Source organism: Coregonus lavaretus (assembly GCF_964263955.1).
Source record: "Coregonus lavaretus genome assembly, chromosome: 18".
In the NCBI taxonomy this organism is placed as follows: domain Eukaryota; kingdom Metazoa; phylum Chordata; class Actinopteri; order Salmoniformes; family Salmonidae; genus Coregonus; species Coregonus lavaretus.
In genome coordinates this window covers 387,811-404,784 of record NC_140005.1, presented here as the reverse complement: position 1 = coordinate 404,784, position 16,974 = coordinate 387,811, and the positions used below count along the sequence as shown (strand labels likewise).

The window sequence follows — 16,974 nt, the reverse complement described above, 5'->3', positions numbered from 1 at the left end:
TGGGTTCGATCCCCGGGACCACCCATACGTAAAAATGTATGCACACATGACTAAGTCGCTTGGAGCATCTGCTAAATGGCATATTATTATTATCATATTATTATTACTGTGTGCCTCCCATAGTCTGTTCTGGACTTGGGGACTGTGAAGAGACCTCTGGTGGCATGTCTTGTGGGGTATGCATGGGTGTCTGAGCTGTGTTCTAGTAGTTCAAACAGACAGGTCAGTGCATTCAACATGTCAATACCTCTCACAAATACAAGTAGTGATGAAGTCAATCTCTCCTCCACTTTGAGCCAGGAGAGATTGACATGCATATTATTAATATTAGCTCTCTTTGTACATCCAAGGGCCAGCCGTGCTGCCCTGTTCTGAGCCAATTGCAATTTTCCTAAGTCCCTTTTTGTGGCACCTGACCTCACGACTGAACAGTAGTCCAGGTGTGACCAAACTAGGGCCTGTAGGACCTGCCTTGTTGATAGTGCTGTTAAGAAGGTAGAGCAGCGCTTAATTATGGACAGACTTCTCCCGACTGAACAGTAGGACCTGCCCTGTTGATAGTGCTGTTAAGAAGGCAGAGCAGGGCAGTATTTGTTTTGCTCTGACATGCATTGTCAAGGATGATCAGTGGAAACAGGATGTGCCTGAGCAAGTTCCAGTCTCATAGCAAAGGGTCTGAATACTGTAAATAAGGAATTTCTATTTTTTTATTTAATACATTTGACAAAAATTATACAAACCTGTTTTCGCTTTGTCATTATTGGGTATTGTGTGTAGATAGAGAGAGATAGATATAAAAAATTTTTTTTAATAAGGCTGTAACATAACAAAATGAGGAAAAGTCAAGGGGTGTGAATACTTTCCGAATGCACTGTAACTAACAACATAATATAACTACATATGTTATTAATATAATATAACAATATAATCTCTCTCCAGCGCTTTTGGAGGCGGAGACTCGCTTCAAGGAGATCAAGATGGAACGGGAGGCCAAGGAGGCGCTGGAGAACAACAGGAAACCCCCTCCATACAAATACATCAAGGTATAACCCTAACCCTAGTCCATCAAACTCAGTCCAACCTAGTCCATCAAACTCAGTCCAACCTAGTCCATCAAACTCAGTCCAACCTAGTCCATCAAACTCAGTCCAACCTAGTCCATCAAACTCAGTCCAACCTAGTCCAGTTTTGATATATTACATGTATGTAATAGTTGTTCTCCCCTGTGTGTGTGCTGCAGATCAACAAGCCATGTGGCCGGGTGCATGTCTATACAGCCGACGTGTCGGAGATCCCCAAGTGTAACTGTAAGCCCACGGACGAGAAGCCATGTGGGTTTGAGTCAGAATGCCTGAACAGGATGTTGATGTACGAGTGCCACCCTCAGGTCTGTCCCAACGCAGAGCGATGCTGCAACCAGGAATTCACCAAGAGACACTACCCAGAGACTAAGATCATCAAGACTGCTGGCAAGGGCTGGGGCCTGGTGGCTCTACGGGATATTAAGAAGGTATATTTACTATAGACAGTGGATTGGGAAAGTATTCAGACCCCTTGACTTTTTCCACATTTTGTTACTTTACAGCCTTATTCTAAAATGGATTTAAATGTTTTTTTTCTCTCATTCTATACACAATACCCCGTAATGACAAAGCAAAACAGGCTTTTAGAATTTTTTCAAATGCGGAGCAGGTTGTAATCAAGGATCTCTCTGTACTTTGCTCCGTTCATCTTTCCCTCGATCCTGACTAGTCTCCCTGCCGCTGAAAAACATCCCCACAGCATGGTGCTGCCACCACCATGCTTCACCGTAGGGATGGTGCCAGGTTTCCTCCAGACGTCACGCTTGGCATTCAGGCCAAAGAGTTCTATCTTGGTTTCATCAGAGTCCTTTAGGTGCCTTTTGGCAAACTCCAAGCGGGCTTTCGTGCCTTTTACTGAGGAGTTGCTTCCATCTGGCCACACTCCCATAAAGGCCTGATTGGTGGAGTGCTGCAGAGATGATTGTCCTTCTGGAAGGTTCTCCCATCTCCACAGAGGAACTCTAGAGCTCTGTCAGTGACCATCAGGTTTTTGGTCACCTCCCTGACCAAGGCCCTTCTCCCCCGATTGCTCAGTTTGGCCGGGCAGCCAGCTCTAGGAAGGGTCTTGGTGGTTCCAAACTTCTTCCATTTAAGAATGATTATTTAAAAAAAATTGTATTTAACCTTTATTTAACTAGGCAAGTCAGTTAAGAACAAATTCTTATTTACAATGACGGCCTACCCCGGCCAAACCCGGACGACACTGGGCCAATTGTGCGCCGCCCTATTGGACTCCCAATCACGGCAGATTGTGATTCAGCCTGGGTCTGTAGTGACGCCTCTAGCACTGAGATGCAGTGCCTTAGACCGCTGCGCCACTCGGGAGGCCGCTGTGTTCTTGGGGACCTTCAATGCTGCAGAAATGTTTTGGAACCCTTCCCCAGATCTGTGCCTCGACACAATCCTGTCTCGGAGCTCTACAGACAATTCCTTCGACCTCATAGCTTGGTTTTTACTCTGACATGCACGGTCAACTGTGGGACCTTTTATAGACAGGTGTGTGCCTTTCCAAATGATGTCCAATCAATTGAATTTACCACAGGTGGACTACAATCAAGTTGTAGAAACATCTCAAGGATGATCAATGGAAACAGGAGGCACGAGCTCAATTTCGAGTCTCATAGCAAAGGGTCTGAATACTGTAAATAAGGTATTTCAGTTTTTTATTTTTACATTTGCAAAAATGTATAACCTGTTTTCGCTTTGTCATTATGGGGAATTGTGTGAAGATTGATGAGGAATTTTTATTTATTTAATGCATTTTAGAATAAGGCTGTAACGTAACAAAATGTGGAAAAGGGGAAGGGGTCTGAATGCACTGCTATGGCCATGTCACAGCCATGATAAACATGTCATAACACTTTGCATAAATATATTATAGATATTATATTGTTTATATTATTATACAAAAGGTGAGGAGAGGATTTATTACAGTAGTTTATAGATGATCAAATCAAACTTTATTTGTCACATGCGCCGAATACAACAGGTGTAGACCTTACAGTGAAATGCTTATTTACAAGACCTTAACCAGCAATGCAGTTTTTAGAAAATAGAGTTAAGAAAATATTTACTAAATAAAACGTCACACAATAAGATAACAATAATGAGACTATATACAGGGGGTACCGGTACCAAGTCAATGTGTGGAGCTACAGGTTAGTAGAGGTAATATGTACATGTAGGTGTGACTATAAATAGATATTAAACAGCGAGTAGCAGCAGTGTAAATCAAAGGGGGGGGGGGGGGGGGTTAATGCCAATAGTCCTGGTAGCCATTTGATTAATTGTTCAGCAGTCTTATGGCTTGGGGGTAGAAGCTGTTGAGGAGCCTTTTGGACCTAGAATTGGAGCTCCGGTACCGCTTGCCGTGCGGTAGCAGAGAGAACAGTCTATGACTAGGGTGACTGGAGCCTTTGGCAATTTTTTGGGCCTTCCTCTGACACCGCCTGGTATAGAGGTCCTGGATGGCAGGAAGCTTTGCCCCAGTGATGTACTGGGCCGTATGCATTACCCTCTGTAGTGCCTTACGGTTGGAGGCCGAGCAGTTGCCATACCAGGCGGTGATGCAACCAGTCAGGATGCTCTCAATGGTGCAGCTGTAAAACTTTTTGAGGATCTGGGGACCCATTCCAAATCGTTTCAGTCTCCTGAGGGGGAATAGGCATTGTCGTGCCCTCTTCACAACTTTCTTGGTGTGTTTGGACCATGATAGTTTGTTGGTGATGTGGACACCAAGGAACTTGAAGCTCTCAACCTGTTCCACTACAGCCCTGTTGATGTGAATGGGGGCGTGCTCAGTCCTCCTTTTCCTGTAGTCCACAATCATCTCCTTTGTCTTGGTCACGTTGAGGGAGAGGTTGTTGTCCTGGCACCACACTGCCAGGTCTCTGACCTCCTCCCTATAGGCTGTCTCATCATTGTCGGTGATCTGGGCTACCACATGTTATGTCGTCAGAAAACTTAATGTTGGTGTTGGAGTCGTGCTTGGCCACGCAATCGTGGGTGAACAGGGAGTACAGGAGGGGACTGAGCACGCACCCCTGAGGGGCCCCCGTGTTGAGGATCAGCGTGGAAGATGTGTTTTTGCTTACCCTTACCACCTGGGGGCGGCCCGTCAGGAAGTCCAGGATCCAGTTAGAGAGGGTGTTTAGTCCCAGGGTCCTTAGCTTAGTGATGAGCTTTGAGGGCACTATGGTGTTGAATGCTGAGATGTAGTCAATGAACAGCATTCTCAGGTGTTCCTTTAGTCCAGGCGGGAAAGGGCAAAGTGGAGTGCGATTGAGATTGCGTCATCTGTGGATCTGGTAGGGCGGTATGCGAAATGGAGTGGGTCTAGGGTTTCTGGGATAATGGTGTTGATGTGAGCCATGACCAGCCTTTCAAAGCACTACATGGGTATCAGTAATCTGATTGGTGAAGGTGAATAAGTGCTCTGATTGGTGGATGCCTCTCCGCAGGGGGAGTTTGTGAATGAGTACATCGGAGAGCTGATCGATGAAGAGGAATGTCGCACCAGGATCAAGGACTACCAGGAGAATGACATCACTCACTTCTACATGCTTACCATCGACAAGGTACCCTCCCTGGTGTAGTACACTACTCTACCCTCCCTGGTGTAGTACACTACTCTACACTACCCTCCCTGGTGTAGTACACTACTCTACCCTCCCTGGTGTAGTACACTACTCTACTCTACCCTCCCTGGTGTAGTACACTACTCTACTCTACCCTCCCTGGTGTAGTACACTACTCTACCCTCCCTGGTGTAGTACACTACTCTACACTATCCTCCCTGGTGTAGTACACTACTCTACTCTACCCTCCCTGGTGTAGTACACTACTCTACTCTACCCTCCCTGGTGTAGTACACTACTCTACACTATCCTCCCTGGTGTAGTACACTACTCTACCCTCCCTGGTGTAGTACACTACTCTACTCTACCCTCCCTGGTGTAGTACACTACTCTACTCTACCCTCCCTGGTGTAGTACACTACTCTACCCTCCCTGGTGTAGTACACTACTCTACCCTCCCTGGTGTAGTACACTACTCTACTCTACCCTCCCTGGTGTAGTACACTACTCTACCCTCCCTGGTGTAGTACACTACTCTACACTATCCTCCCTGGTGTAGTACACTACTCTACTCTACCCTCCCTGGTGTAGTACACTACTCTACCCTCCCTGGTGTAGTACACTACTCTACACTACCCTCCCTGGTGTAGTACACTACTCTACCCTCCCTGGTGTAGTACACTACTCTACTCTACCCTCCCTGGTGTAGTACACTACTCTACTCTACCCTCCCTGGTGTAGTACACTACTCTACCCTCCCTGGTGTAGTACACTACTCTACACTATCCTCCCTGGTGTAGTACACTACTCTACTCTACCCTCCCTGGTGGAGTACACTACTCTACACTATCCTCCCTGGTGTAGTACACTACTCTACTCTACCCTCCCTGGTGTAGTACACTACACTACTCTACCCTCCCTGGTGTAGTACACTACTCTACTCTACCCTCCCTGGTGTAGTACACTACTCTACTCTACCCTCCCTGGTGGAGTACACTACTCTACACTATCCTCCCTGGTGTAGTACACTACTCTACTCTACCCTCCCTGGTGTAGTACACTACTCTACTCTACCCTCCCTGGTGTAGTACACTACTCTACTCTACCCTCCCTGGTGTAGTACACTACTCTACTCTATCCTCCCTGGTGTAGTACACTACTCTACTCTATCCTCCCTGGTGTAGTACACTACTCTACTCTACCCTCCCTGGTGTAGTACACTACTCTACACTACCCTCCCTGGTGTAGTACACTACTCTACCCTCCCTGGTGTAGTACACTACTCTACTCTACCCTCCCTGGTGTAGTACACTACTCTACTCTACCCTCCCTGGTGTAGTACACTACTCTACACTACCCTCCCTGGTGTAGTACTCTACTCTACCCTCCCTGGTGTAGTACACTACTCTACTCTACCCTCCCTGGTGTAGTACACTACTCTACTCTACCCTCCCTGGTGTAGTACACTACTCTACTCTACCCTCCCTGGTGTAGTACACTACTCTACTCTACCCTCCCTGGTGTAGTACACTACTCTACTCTACCCTCCCTGGTGTAGTACACTACTCTACTCTACCCTCCCTGGTGTAGTACACTACTCTACTCTACCCTCCCTGGTGTAGTACACTACTCTACTCTACCCTCCCTGGTGTAGTACACTACTCTACTCTACCCTCCCTGGTGTAGTACACTACTCTACTCTACCCTCCCTGGTGTAGTACACTACTCTACTCTACCCTCCCTGGTGTAGTACACTACTCTACTCTACCCTCCCTGGTGTAGTACACTACTCTACTCTACCCTCCCTGGTGTAGTACACTACTCTACTCTACCCTCCCTGGTGTAGTACACTACTCTACCCTCCCTGGTGTAGTACACTACTCTACTCTACCCTCCCTGGTGTAGTACACTACTCTACTCTACCCTCCCTGGTGTAGTACACTACTCTACTCTACCCTCCCTGGTGTAGTACACTACTCTACCCTCCCTGGTGTAGTACACTACTCTACACTATCCTCCCTGGTGTAGTACACTACTCTACTCTACCCTCCCTGGTGTAGTACACTACTCTACTCTACCCTCCCTGGTGTAGTACACTACTCTACACTATCCTCCCTGGTGTAGTACACTACTCTACACTATCCTCCCTGGTGTAGTACACTACTCTACTCTATCCTCCCAGGTGTAGTACACTACTCTACTCTATCCTCCCAGGTGTAGTACACTACTCTACACTATCCTCCCTGGTGTAGTACACTACTCTACACTATCCTCCCTGGTGTAGTACACTACTCTACTCTATCCTCCCAGGTGTAGTACACTACTCTACACTATCCTCCCTGGTGTAGTACACTACTCTACACTACCCTCCCTGGTGTAGTACTCTACTCTATCCTCCCAGGTGTAGTACACTACTCTACACTATCCTCCCAGGTGTAGTACACTACTCTACTCTATCCTCCCAGGTGTAGTACACTACTCTACACTATCCTCCCTGGTGTAGTACACTACTCTACACTATCCTCCCTGGTGTAGTACACTACTCTACTCTATCCTCCCAGGTGTAGTACACTACTCTACACTATCCTCCCTGGTGTAGTACACTACTCTACTCTATCCTCCCAGGTGGAGTACATTTACATGTTCGTCATTGAGCGGATGCTCTCAACCAGAGTGACTTAATGCATTCATCTTAATAAGATAACTAGGTGGGACAACCACATATCACAGACATAGCTACTTTATTAAGGAAAAATATACTTACGCTGATAGTATCAGAGCTAGTGAGTGGGGAAAAAAGTAAAGTGCAAGTGTTTCACCAAATCTTTTTGGGGGTGATGTGGGTGGTGCTGTGAAATTGTTTTCAGATGTTCAGGGACTGCTATCGTAGCTTCAGGGGGAAGCTGGTTCCACTATTGGGGTGCCAGGACAGAGAAAAGCTGTCTGCTCCTCCATGAGAGGACCTGTCTGTCTGTGGCAGTGTCCCTGATTTGCTGGAGCCAGAGGAACAGTATTGCTTTGGGGATGTTACACTCAAGACCTCTGTGACATTACAGAAAACAATACTACACATCTATAACTGTAGCTCTATCTTAATACTACACATCTATAACTGTATCTGTCTTTTTCTGTTCCTATAATATTACTGCATACCTCACCAGCCTGACCTGTGTTGTTTCCAGGATCGGATCATAGACGCCGGCCCTAAAGGGAATTACTCCCGCTTCATGAACCACAGCTGCCAGCCCAACTGTGAGACGCAGAAATGGACGGTGAACGGAGATACCAGGGTTGGGCTGTTCGCGGTCTGTGACATCCCTGCTGGTGAGAATCAACCACCACCTTGGTCAGGTCGTTATTGTAAAATAAAAAAGATGGTATGCCAGAGATGTCTAATGCTGTTGTCTTGGTGGTTTGGTTTATTGACAGGCCAGAGATGTTTAATGCTGTTGTCTTGGTGGTTTGGTTTATTGACAGGCCAGAGATGTTTAATGCTGTTGTCTTGGTGGTTTGGTTTATTGACAGGCCAGAGATGTTTAATGCTGTTGTCTTGGTGGTTTGGTTTATTGACAGGCCAGATATGTTTAATGCTGTTGTCTTGGTGGTTTGGTTTATTGACAGGCCAGAGATGTCTAATGCTGCTGTCTTGGTGGTTTGGTTTATTGACAGGCCAGAGATGTTTAATGCTGTTGTCTTGGTGGTTTGGTTTATTGACAGGCCAGAGATGTTTAATGCTGTTGTCTTGGTGGTTTGGTTTATTGACAGGCCAGAGATGTTTAATGCTGTTGTCTTGGTGGTTTGGTTTATTGACAGGCCAGATATGTTTAATGCTGTTGTCTTGGTGGTTTGGTTTATTGACAGGCCAGAGATGTCTAATGCTGCTGTCTTGGTGGTTTGGTTTATTGACAGGCCAGAGATGTTTAATGCTGTTGTCTTGGTGGTTTGGTTTATTGACAGGCCAGAGATGTCTAATGCTGTTGTCTTGGTGGTTTGGTTTATTGACAGGCCAGATATGTTTAATGCTGTTGTCTTGGTGGTTTGGTTTATTGACAGGCCAGAGATGTTTAATGCTGTTGTCTTGGTGGTTTGGTTTATTGACAGGCCAGAGATGTTTAATGCTGTTGTCTTGGTGGTTTGGTTTATTGACAGGCCAGAGATGTTTAATGCTGTTGTCTTGGTGGTTTGGTTTATTGACAGGCCAGAGATGTTTAATGCTGTTGTCTTGGTGGTTTGGTTTATTGACAGGCCAGAGATGTTTAATGCTGTTGTCTTGGTGGTTTGGTTTATTGACAGGCCAGAGATGTTTAATGCTGTTGTCTTGGTGGTTTGGTTTATTGACAGGCCAGAGATGTTTAATGCTGTTGTCTTGGTGGTTTGGTTTATTGACAGGCCAGAGATGTTTTAATGCTGTTGTCTTGGTGGTTTGGTTTATTGACAGGCCAGAGATGTTTAATGCTGTTGTCTTGGTGGTTTGGTTTATTGACAGGCCAGAGATGTTTAATGCTGTTGTCTTGGTGGTTTGGTTTATTGACAGGCCAGAGATGTCTAATGCTGTTGTCTTGGTGGTTTGGTTTATTGACAGGCCAGAGATGTTTAATGCTGTTGTCTTGGTGGTTTGGTTTATTGACAGGCCAGAGATGTTTAATGCTGTTGTCTTGGTGGTTTGGTTTATTGACAGGCCAGAGATGTTTAATGCTGTTGTCTTGGTGGTTTGGTTTATTGACAGGCCAGAGATGTTTAATGCTGTTGTCTTGGTGGTTTGGTTTATTGACAGGCCAGAGATGTTTAATGCTGTTGTCTTGGTGGTTTGGTTTATTGACAGGCCAGAGATGTTTAATGCTGTTGTCTTGGTGGTTTGGTTTATTGACAGGCCAGAGATGTTTTAATGCTGTTGTCTTGGTGGTTTGGTTTATTGACAGGCCAGAGATGTTTAATGCTGTTGTCTTGGTGGTTTGGTTTATTGACAGGCCAGAGATGTTTAATGCTGTTGTCTTGGTGGTTTGGTTTATTGACAGGCCAGAGATGTTTAATGCTGTTGTCTTGGTGGTTTGGTTTATTGACAGGCCAGAGATGTTTAATGCTGTTGTCTTGGTGGTTTGGTTTATTGACAGGCCAGAGATGTTTAATGCTGTTGTCTTGGTGGTTTGGTTTATTGACAGGCCAGAGATGTTTAATGCTGTTGTCTTGGTGGTTTGGTTTATTGACAGGCCAGAGATATTTAATGCTGTTGTCTTGGTGGTTTGGTTTATTGACAGGCCAGAGATGTTTAATGCTGTTGTCTTGGTGGTTTGGTTTATTGACAGGCCAGAGATGTTTAATGCTGTTGTCTTGGTGGTTTGCTCAAGGGAAGTTGTAATAATATTCTAGTGTGTTGTGGTCTGCAGGTACAGAGCTGACCTTCAACTACAACCTGGATTGCCTTGGTAATGAGAAGACTGTGTGTCGCTGTGGGGCTCCCAACTGTAGTGGTTTCCTTGGAGACCGGCCCAAGGTGAGTTGGCTTCTCTTGGTACATACAAGACAAGTAGATTTAGAACATCCATACTTTATAACACCTTTTAAAAGTCTGAAAGATGATACCCCAAGGAACAGATGGAATTCTTGAGGTCCATCTAACAGCCCAAACATGGGGTCTGCCCCCACCTGACTGTTTCCTGTCAGACCTCTGGTGGACAGAACCCTATCTGACTGTTTCCTGTCCAGACCTCTGGTGGCCATGCCCCTATCTGACTGTTTCCTGTCCAGACCTCTGGTGGACAGACCCATATCTGACTGTTCTTTCCTGTCCAGACCTCTGGTGGCCAGAACCCTATCTGACTGTTTCCTGTCCAGACCTCTGGTGGCCAGGCCCATATCTGACTGTTCTTCCCTGTCCAGACCTCTGGTGGCCAGGCCCATATCTGACTGTTCTTCCCTGTCCAGACCTCTGGTGGCCATGCCCCTATCTGACTGTTTCCTGTCCAGACCTCTGGTGGCCAGAACCCTATCTGACTGTTTCCTGTCCAGACCTCTGGTGGCCAGGCCCATATCTGACTGTTCTTCCCTGTCCAGACCTCTGGTGGCCAGGCCCATATCTGACTGTTTCCTGTCCAGACCTCTGGTGGCCATGCCCCTATCTGACTGTTTCCTGTCCAGACCTCTGGTGGCCATGCCCCTATCTGACTGTTTCCTGTCCAGACCTCTGGTGGCCAGGCCCATATCTGACTGTTCTTCCCTGTCCAGACCTCTGGTGGCCATGCCCCTATCTGACTGTTTCCTGTCCAGACCTCTGGTGGACAGACCCATATCTGACTGTTCTTTCCTGTCCAGACCTCTGGTGGCCAGAACCCTATCTGACTGTTTCCTGTCCAGACCTCTGGTGGCCAGGCCCATATCTGACTGTTCTTCCCTGTCCAGACCTCTGGTGGCCAGGCCCATATCTGACTGTTCTTTCCTGTCCAGACCTCTGGTGGACAGAACCCTATCTGACTGTTTCCTGTCCAGACCTCTGGTGGCCATGCCCCTATCTGACTGTTTCCTGTCCAGACCTCTGGTGGCCAGACCCATATCTGACTGTTCTTCCCTGTCCAGACCTCTGGTGGCCATGCCCTATCTGACTGTTTCCTGTCCAGACCTCTGGTGGCCAGAACCCTATCTGACTGTTTCCTGTCCAGACCTCTGGTGGCCAGGCCCATATCTGACTGTTCTTCCCTGTCCAGACCTCTGGTGGCCAGGCCCATATCTGACTGTTTCCTGTCCAGACCTCTGGTGGCCATGCCCCTATCTGACTGTTTCCTGTCCAGACCTCTGGTGGCCATGCCCCTATCTGACTGTTTCCTGTCCAGACCTCTGGTGGCCAGGCCCATATCTGACTGTTCTTCCCTGTCCAGACCTCTGGTGGCCAGGCCCATATCTGACTGTTCTTCCCTGTCCAGACCTCTGGTGGCCATGCCCCTATCTGACTGTTTCCTGTCCAGACCTCTGGTGGCCAGGCCCATATCTGACTGTTCTTCCCTGTCCAGACCTCTGGTGGCCAGGCCGTGGAGCCCAAGGGGAAGAAACCCAAGAAGAAGGTGAAGAAGCGCCGGGTGCGTAATGAGGGGAAGGAGTCTGAGGACGAGTGTTTCCGCTGCAGAGATGGAGGGCAGCTGGTTCTGTGTGACAAGAAGAGCTGCACCAAGGCCTACCACCTCTCCTGCCTGGACCGCACCAAGAGGCCCTTCGGTAAGACCCCTAACCCCCTAACCCTACCACCCCTAACCCCCTAACCCTACCACCCCTAACCCCCTAACCCCCTAACCCTACCACCCCTAACCCCCTAACCCTACCACCCCTAACCCCCTAACCCTACCACCCCTAACCCCCTAACCCTACCACCCCTAACCCTACCACCCCTAACCCCCTAACCCTACCACCCCTAACCCCCTAACCCTACCACCCCTAACCCCCTAACCCTACCACCCCTAACCCCCTAACCCTACCACCCCTAACCCCCTAACCCTAACCCCCTAACCCTACCACCCCTAACCCTACCACCCCTAACCCTACCACCCCTAACCCTACCACCCCTAACCCCCTAACCCTACCACCCCTAACCCTACCACCCCTAACCCCCTAACCCTACCACCCCTAACCCCCTAACCCTACCACCCCTAACCCCCTAACCCTACCACCCCTAACCCCCTAACCCTACCACCCCTAACCCCCTAACCCTACCACCCCTAACCACCTAACCCTACCACCCCTAACCCCCTAACCCCCTAACCCCCTAACCCTACCACCCCTAACCCTACCACCCCTAACCCCCTAACCCTACCACCCCTAACCCTACCACCCCTAACCCTACCACCCCTAACCCTACCACCCCTAACCCTACCACCCCTAACCCCCTAACCCTACCACCCCTAACCCTAACACCCCTAACCCCCTAACCCTACCACCCCTAACCCTACCCCCCCTAACCCTACCACCCCTAACCCCCTAACCCTACCACCCCTAACCCTACCCCCCCTAACCCTACCACCCCTAACCCCCTAACCATACCCCCCCTAACCCTACCACCCCTAACCCCCTAACCCTACCAACCCTAACCCCCTAACACTACCACTGTGTCTGTTAGGGTTAGATAGATATATAATATTATGTTAGGGTTAGATGGATAATATTATCTAACCCTAACACATTATATATCCATCTAACCCTAACACATTATATATCCATCTAACCCTAACACATTATATATCCATCTAACCCTAACACATTATATATCCATCTAACCCTAACACATTATATATCCATCTAACCCTAACACATTATATATCCATCTAACCCTAACACATAATAATAATATTATATATCCATCTAACCCGAACACACAATATTATACAGTGCATTCTGAAAGTTTTCGGACCCCTTCACTTTTGTTACGTTACAGCCTTATTTTAAAATTGATTAAATTATTTTTTCCCCTCATCAATCTACACACAATACCCCATAATGACAAAGCGAAAACAGGTTTTTAGAGATGTTTGCACAAAAAAACAGAAAAACCTTATTTACATAAGTATTCAGACCCTTTGCTAGGAGACTCGAAATTGAGCTCAGGTACATCCTCTTTCCATTGATCATCCTAGATGTTTTTACAACTTGATTGGACATCATTTGGAAAGGCACACACCTGTCTATATAAGGTCCCACAGTTGACAGTGCATGTCAGAGCAAAAAATCAAGCGGTCGAAGGAATTGTCCGTTGAGCTTTGACAGGATTGTGTCGAGGCAGCGATCTGGGGAAGAGTACCAAAACATTTCTGCAGTGGCCTCCATCATTCTTAAATGGAAGAATTTTGGAACCACCAAGGCTCTTCCTAGAGCTGGCCGCCCGGCCAAACTGAGCAATCAGGGGAGAAGGGCCTTGGTCAGGGAGGTGACCAAGAACCTGATGGTCACTCTGACAGAGCTCTAGAGTTCCTCTGTGGTGATGGGAGAACCTTCCAGAAGGACAACCATCTCTGCAGCACTCCACCAATCAGGCCTTTATGGTAGAAGCCACTCCTCAGTAAAAGGCACATGACAGCCCACTTGGAGTTTGCCAAAATGCACCTAAAGGACTCTCAGACCATGAGAAACAAGATTCTCTGGTCTGATGAAACCAAGATTGAACTCTTTTGCCTGAATGCCAAACGTCACTTCTGGAGGAAACCTGGCACCATCCCTACGGTGAAGCATGGTGGTGGCAGCATCATGCTGTGGGGATGTTTTTCAGCGGCAGGGACTGGGAGACTAGTCAGGATCGAGGGAAAGATGAACGGAGCAAAGTACAGAGGTGTGATGGTGCTTTGCTGGTGACACTGTCTGTGATTTATTTAGAATTCAAGGCACACTAAACCAGCATGGCTACCACAGCATTCTGCAGAGATACGCCATCCCATCTGGTTTGGGCTATCATTTGTTTTTCAACAGGACAATGACCAAACACACCTCCAGGCTGTGTAAGGGCTATTTAACCAAGAAGGAGAGTGATGGAGTGCTGCATCAGATGACCTGGCCTCCACAATCCCCCGACCTCAACCAAATTGAGATGGTTTGAGGAGTTGCACAGAAGATTGAAGGAAAAGCAGCCAACAAGTGCTCAGCATATGTGGGAACATCTTCAAGACTGTTGGAAAAGCATTCCAGGTGAAGCTGGTTGAGAGAATGCCAATAGTATGCAAAGCTGTCGTCAAGGCAAAGGGTGGCTATTTGAAGAATCTCAAATATATAATATATTTTGATTTGTTAAACACTTTTTTGGTTACTACATCATGTGTTACTTCATAGTTTTGATGTCTTCACTATTATTCTACAATGTAGAAAATAGTAAAAAATTAAGAAAAACCCTTGAATGAGTAGGTGTTATAACTTTTGACCGGTTATGTGTGTGTGTGTGTGTGTATGTATGTGTATAGATAGATAGATAGATAGATAGATATCTATATATATATATATAGATAGAGATATATATATATATATATATATATATATATATACACACACACACACACACACACACACACACACACATAACCGGTCAAAAGTTGTATATATATATTATATATAGATATCTATCTGTGTTGAAGTTGGAAGTTTACATACACTTAGGTTGGAGTCATTAACTTGTTTTTCAACCACTCCACTAATTTCTTGTTAACAAACTATAGTTTTGGCAAGTCGGTTAGGACATCTACTTTGTGCATGACACAAGTAATTTTTCCAACAATTGTTTACAGACAGATTATTTCACTTATAATTCACTGTATCACAATTCCAGTGGGTCAGACGTTTACATACACTAAGTTGACTGTGCCTTTAAACAGCTTGGAAAATTCCAGAAAATGATGTCATGGCTTTAGAAGCTTCTGATATGCTAATTTACATAATTTGAGTCAATTGGAAGTGTACCTGTGGATGTATTTCAAGGCCTACCTTCAAACTCAGTGCCTCTTTGCTTGACATCATGGGAAAATCAAAATAAATCAGCCAAGACCTCAGAAAAAAATTTGTAGACCTCCACAAGTCTGGTTCATCCTTGGGAGCAATTTCCAAACGCCTGAAGGTACCACGTTCATCTGTACAAACAATAGTACGCAAGTATAAAAACCATGGGACCACGCAGCCGTCATGAAGGAGATTCGTTCTGTCTCCTAGAGATGAATGTACTTTGGTGCGAAAAGTGCAAATCAATCCCAGAACAACAGCAAAGGACCTTGTGAAGATGCTGGAGGAAACAGGTACAAAGTATCTATATCCACAGTAAAAGGAGTCCTATATCGACATAACCTGAAAGGCCACTCAGCAAGGAAGAAGCCACTGCTCCAAAACCGCCATAAAAAAGCCAGACTACGGTTTGCAACTGCACATGGGGACGAAGATTGTACTTTTTTGGAGAAATGTCCTCTGGTCTGATGAAACAAAAATATAGCTGTTTGGCCATAATGACCATCGTTATGTTTGGAGGAAGGGGAGGGTGGCTTGCAAGCCGAAGAACACCATCCCAACCGTGAAGCACGGGGGTGGCAGCATCATGCTGTGGGGGTGCTTTGCTGCAGGAGGCACTGGTGCACTTCACAAAATAGATGGCATCATGAGGAAGGAAAATTATGTGGATATATTGAAGCAACATCTCAAGACATCAGTCAGGAAGTTAAAGCTTGGTCACAAATGGGTCTTCCAAATGGACAATGACCCCAAGCATACTTCCAAAGTGGCAAAAGTGGCAAAATGGCTTAAGGACAACAAAGTCAAGGTATTGGAGTGGCCATCACAAAGCCCTGACCTCAATCCTATAGAAAATTAGTGGGCAGAACTGAAAAAGCGTGTGCGAGCAAGGAGGCCTACAAACCTGACTCAGTTACACCAGCTCTGTCAGGAGGAATGGGCCAAAATTCACCCAACTTATTGTGGGAAGCTTGTGGAAGGCTACCCGAAACGTTTGCCCAAAGTTAAACAATTTAAAGGCAATGCTACCAAATACTAATTGAGTGTATGTAAACTTCTGACCCCCTGGGAATGTGATGAAAGATATAAAAGCTGAAATAAATCATTCTCTCTACTATTATTCTGACATTTCACATTCTTAAAATAAAGTGGTGATCCTAACTGACCGAAGACAGGGAATTTTTACTAGGATTAAATGTCAGGAATTGTGAAACTGAGTTTAAATGTATTTGGCTAAGGTGTATGTAAACATCCGACTTCAACTGTGTGTGTGTATATATATATCTATCTCAGCATAAAAGAAACGTCCTCTCACTGTCAACTGCGTTTATTTTCAGCAAACTTAACGTGTAAATATTTGTATGAACATAACAAGATTCAACAACTGAGACATAAACTGAACAGGTTCCACAGACATGTGACTAACAGAAATTGAATAATGTTTTCCTGAACAAAGGGGGTGGTCAAAAGTAACAGTCAGTATCTGGTGTGGCCACCAGCTGCATTAAGTACTGCAGTGCATCTCCTCCTCATGGACTGCACCAGATTTGCTAGTTCTTGCTGTGAGATGTTACCCCAGTCTTCCACAAAGGCACCTGCAAGTTCCTGGACATTTCTGGGGGGAATGGCCCTAACCCTCACCCTCCGATCCAACAGGTCCCAGACGTGCTCAATGGGATTGAGATCAGGGCTCTTCGCTGGCCATGGCAGAACACTGACATTCCTGTCTTGCAGGAAATCACGCACAGAACGAGCAGTATGGCTGGTGGCATTGTCATGCTGGAGGGTCATGTCAGGATGAGCCTGTAGGAAGGGTACCACATGAGGGAGGAGGATGTCTTCCCTGTAACGCACAGCGTTGA

General features: G+C 46.4%; 1 protein-coding gene across 1 annotated transcript in view; it reads left to right on the top strand.

Moving 5' to 3' along the window:
* nsd2 (nuclear receptor binding SET domain protein 2) overlaps positions 1-16,974 on the top strand; it is a 53,208-nt gene that overhangs the window by 32,989 nt on the left and 3,245 nt on the right. Inside the window, exons 15-20 of the mRNA XM_084182475.1 lie at positions 940-1,043; positions 1,241-1,510; positions 4,544-4,660; positions 7,843-7,984; positions 10,045-10,151; positions 11,662-11,863. Coding sequence (XP_084038601.1) covers positions 940-1,043; positions 1,241-1,510; positions 4,544-4,660; positions 7,843-7,984; positions 10,045-10,151; positions 11,662-11,863 — 942 coding nt within the window. The remainder of the gene's footprint in view (positions 1-939; positions 1,044-1,240; positions 1,511-4,543; positions 4,661-7,842; positions 7,985-10,044; positions 10,152-11,661; positions 11,864-16,974) is intronic.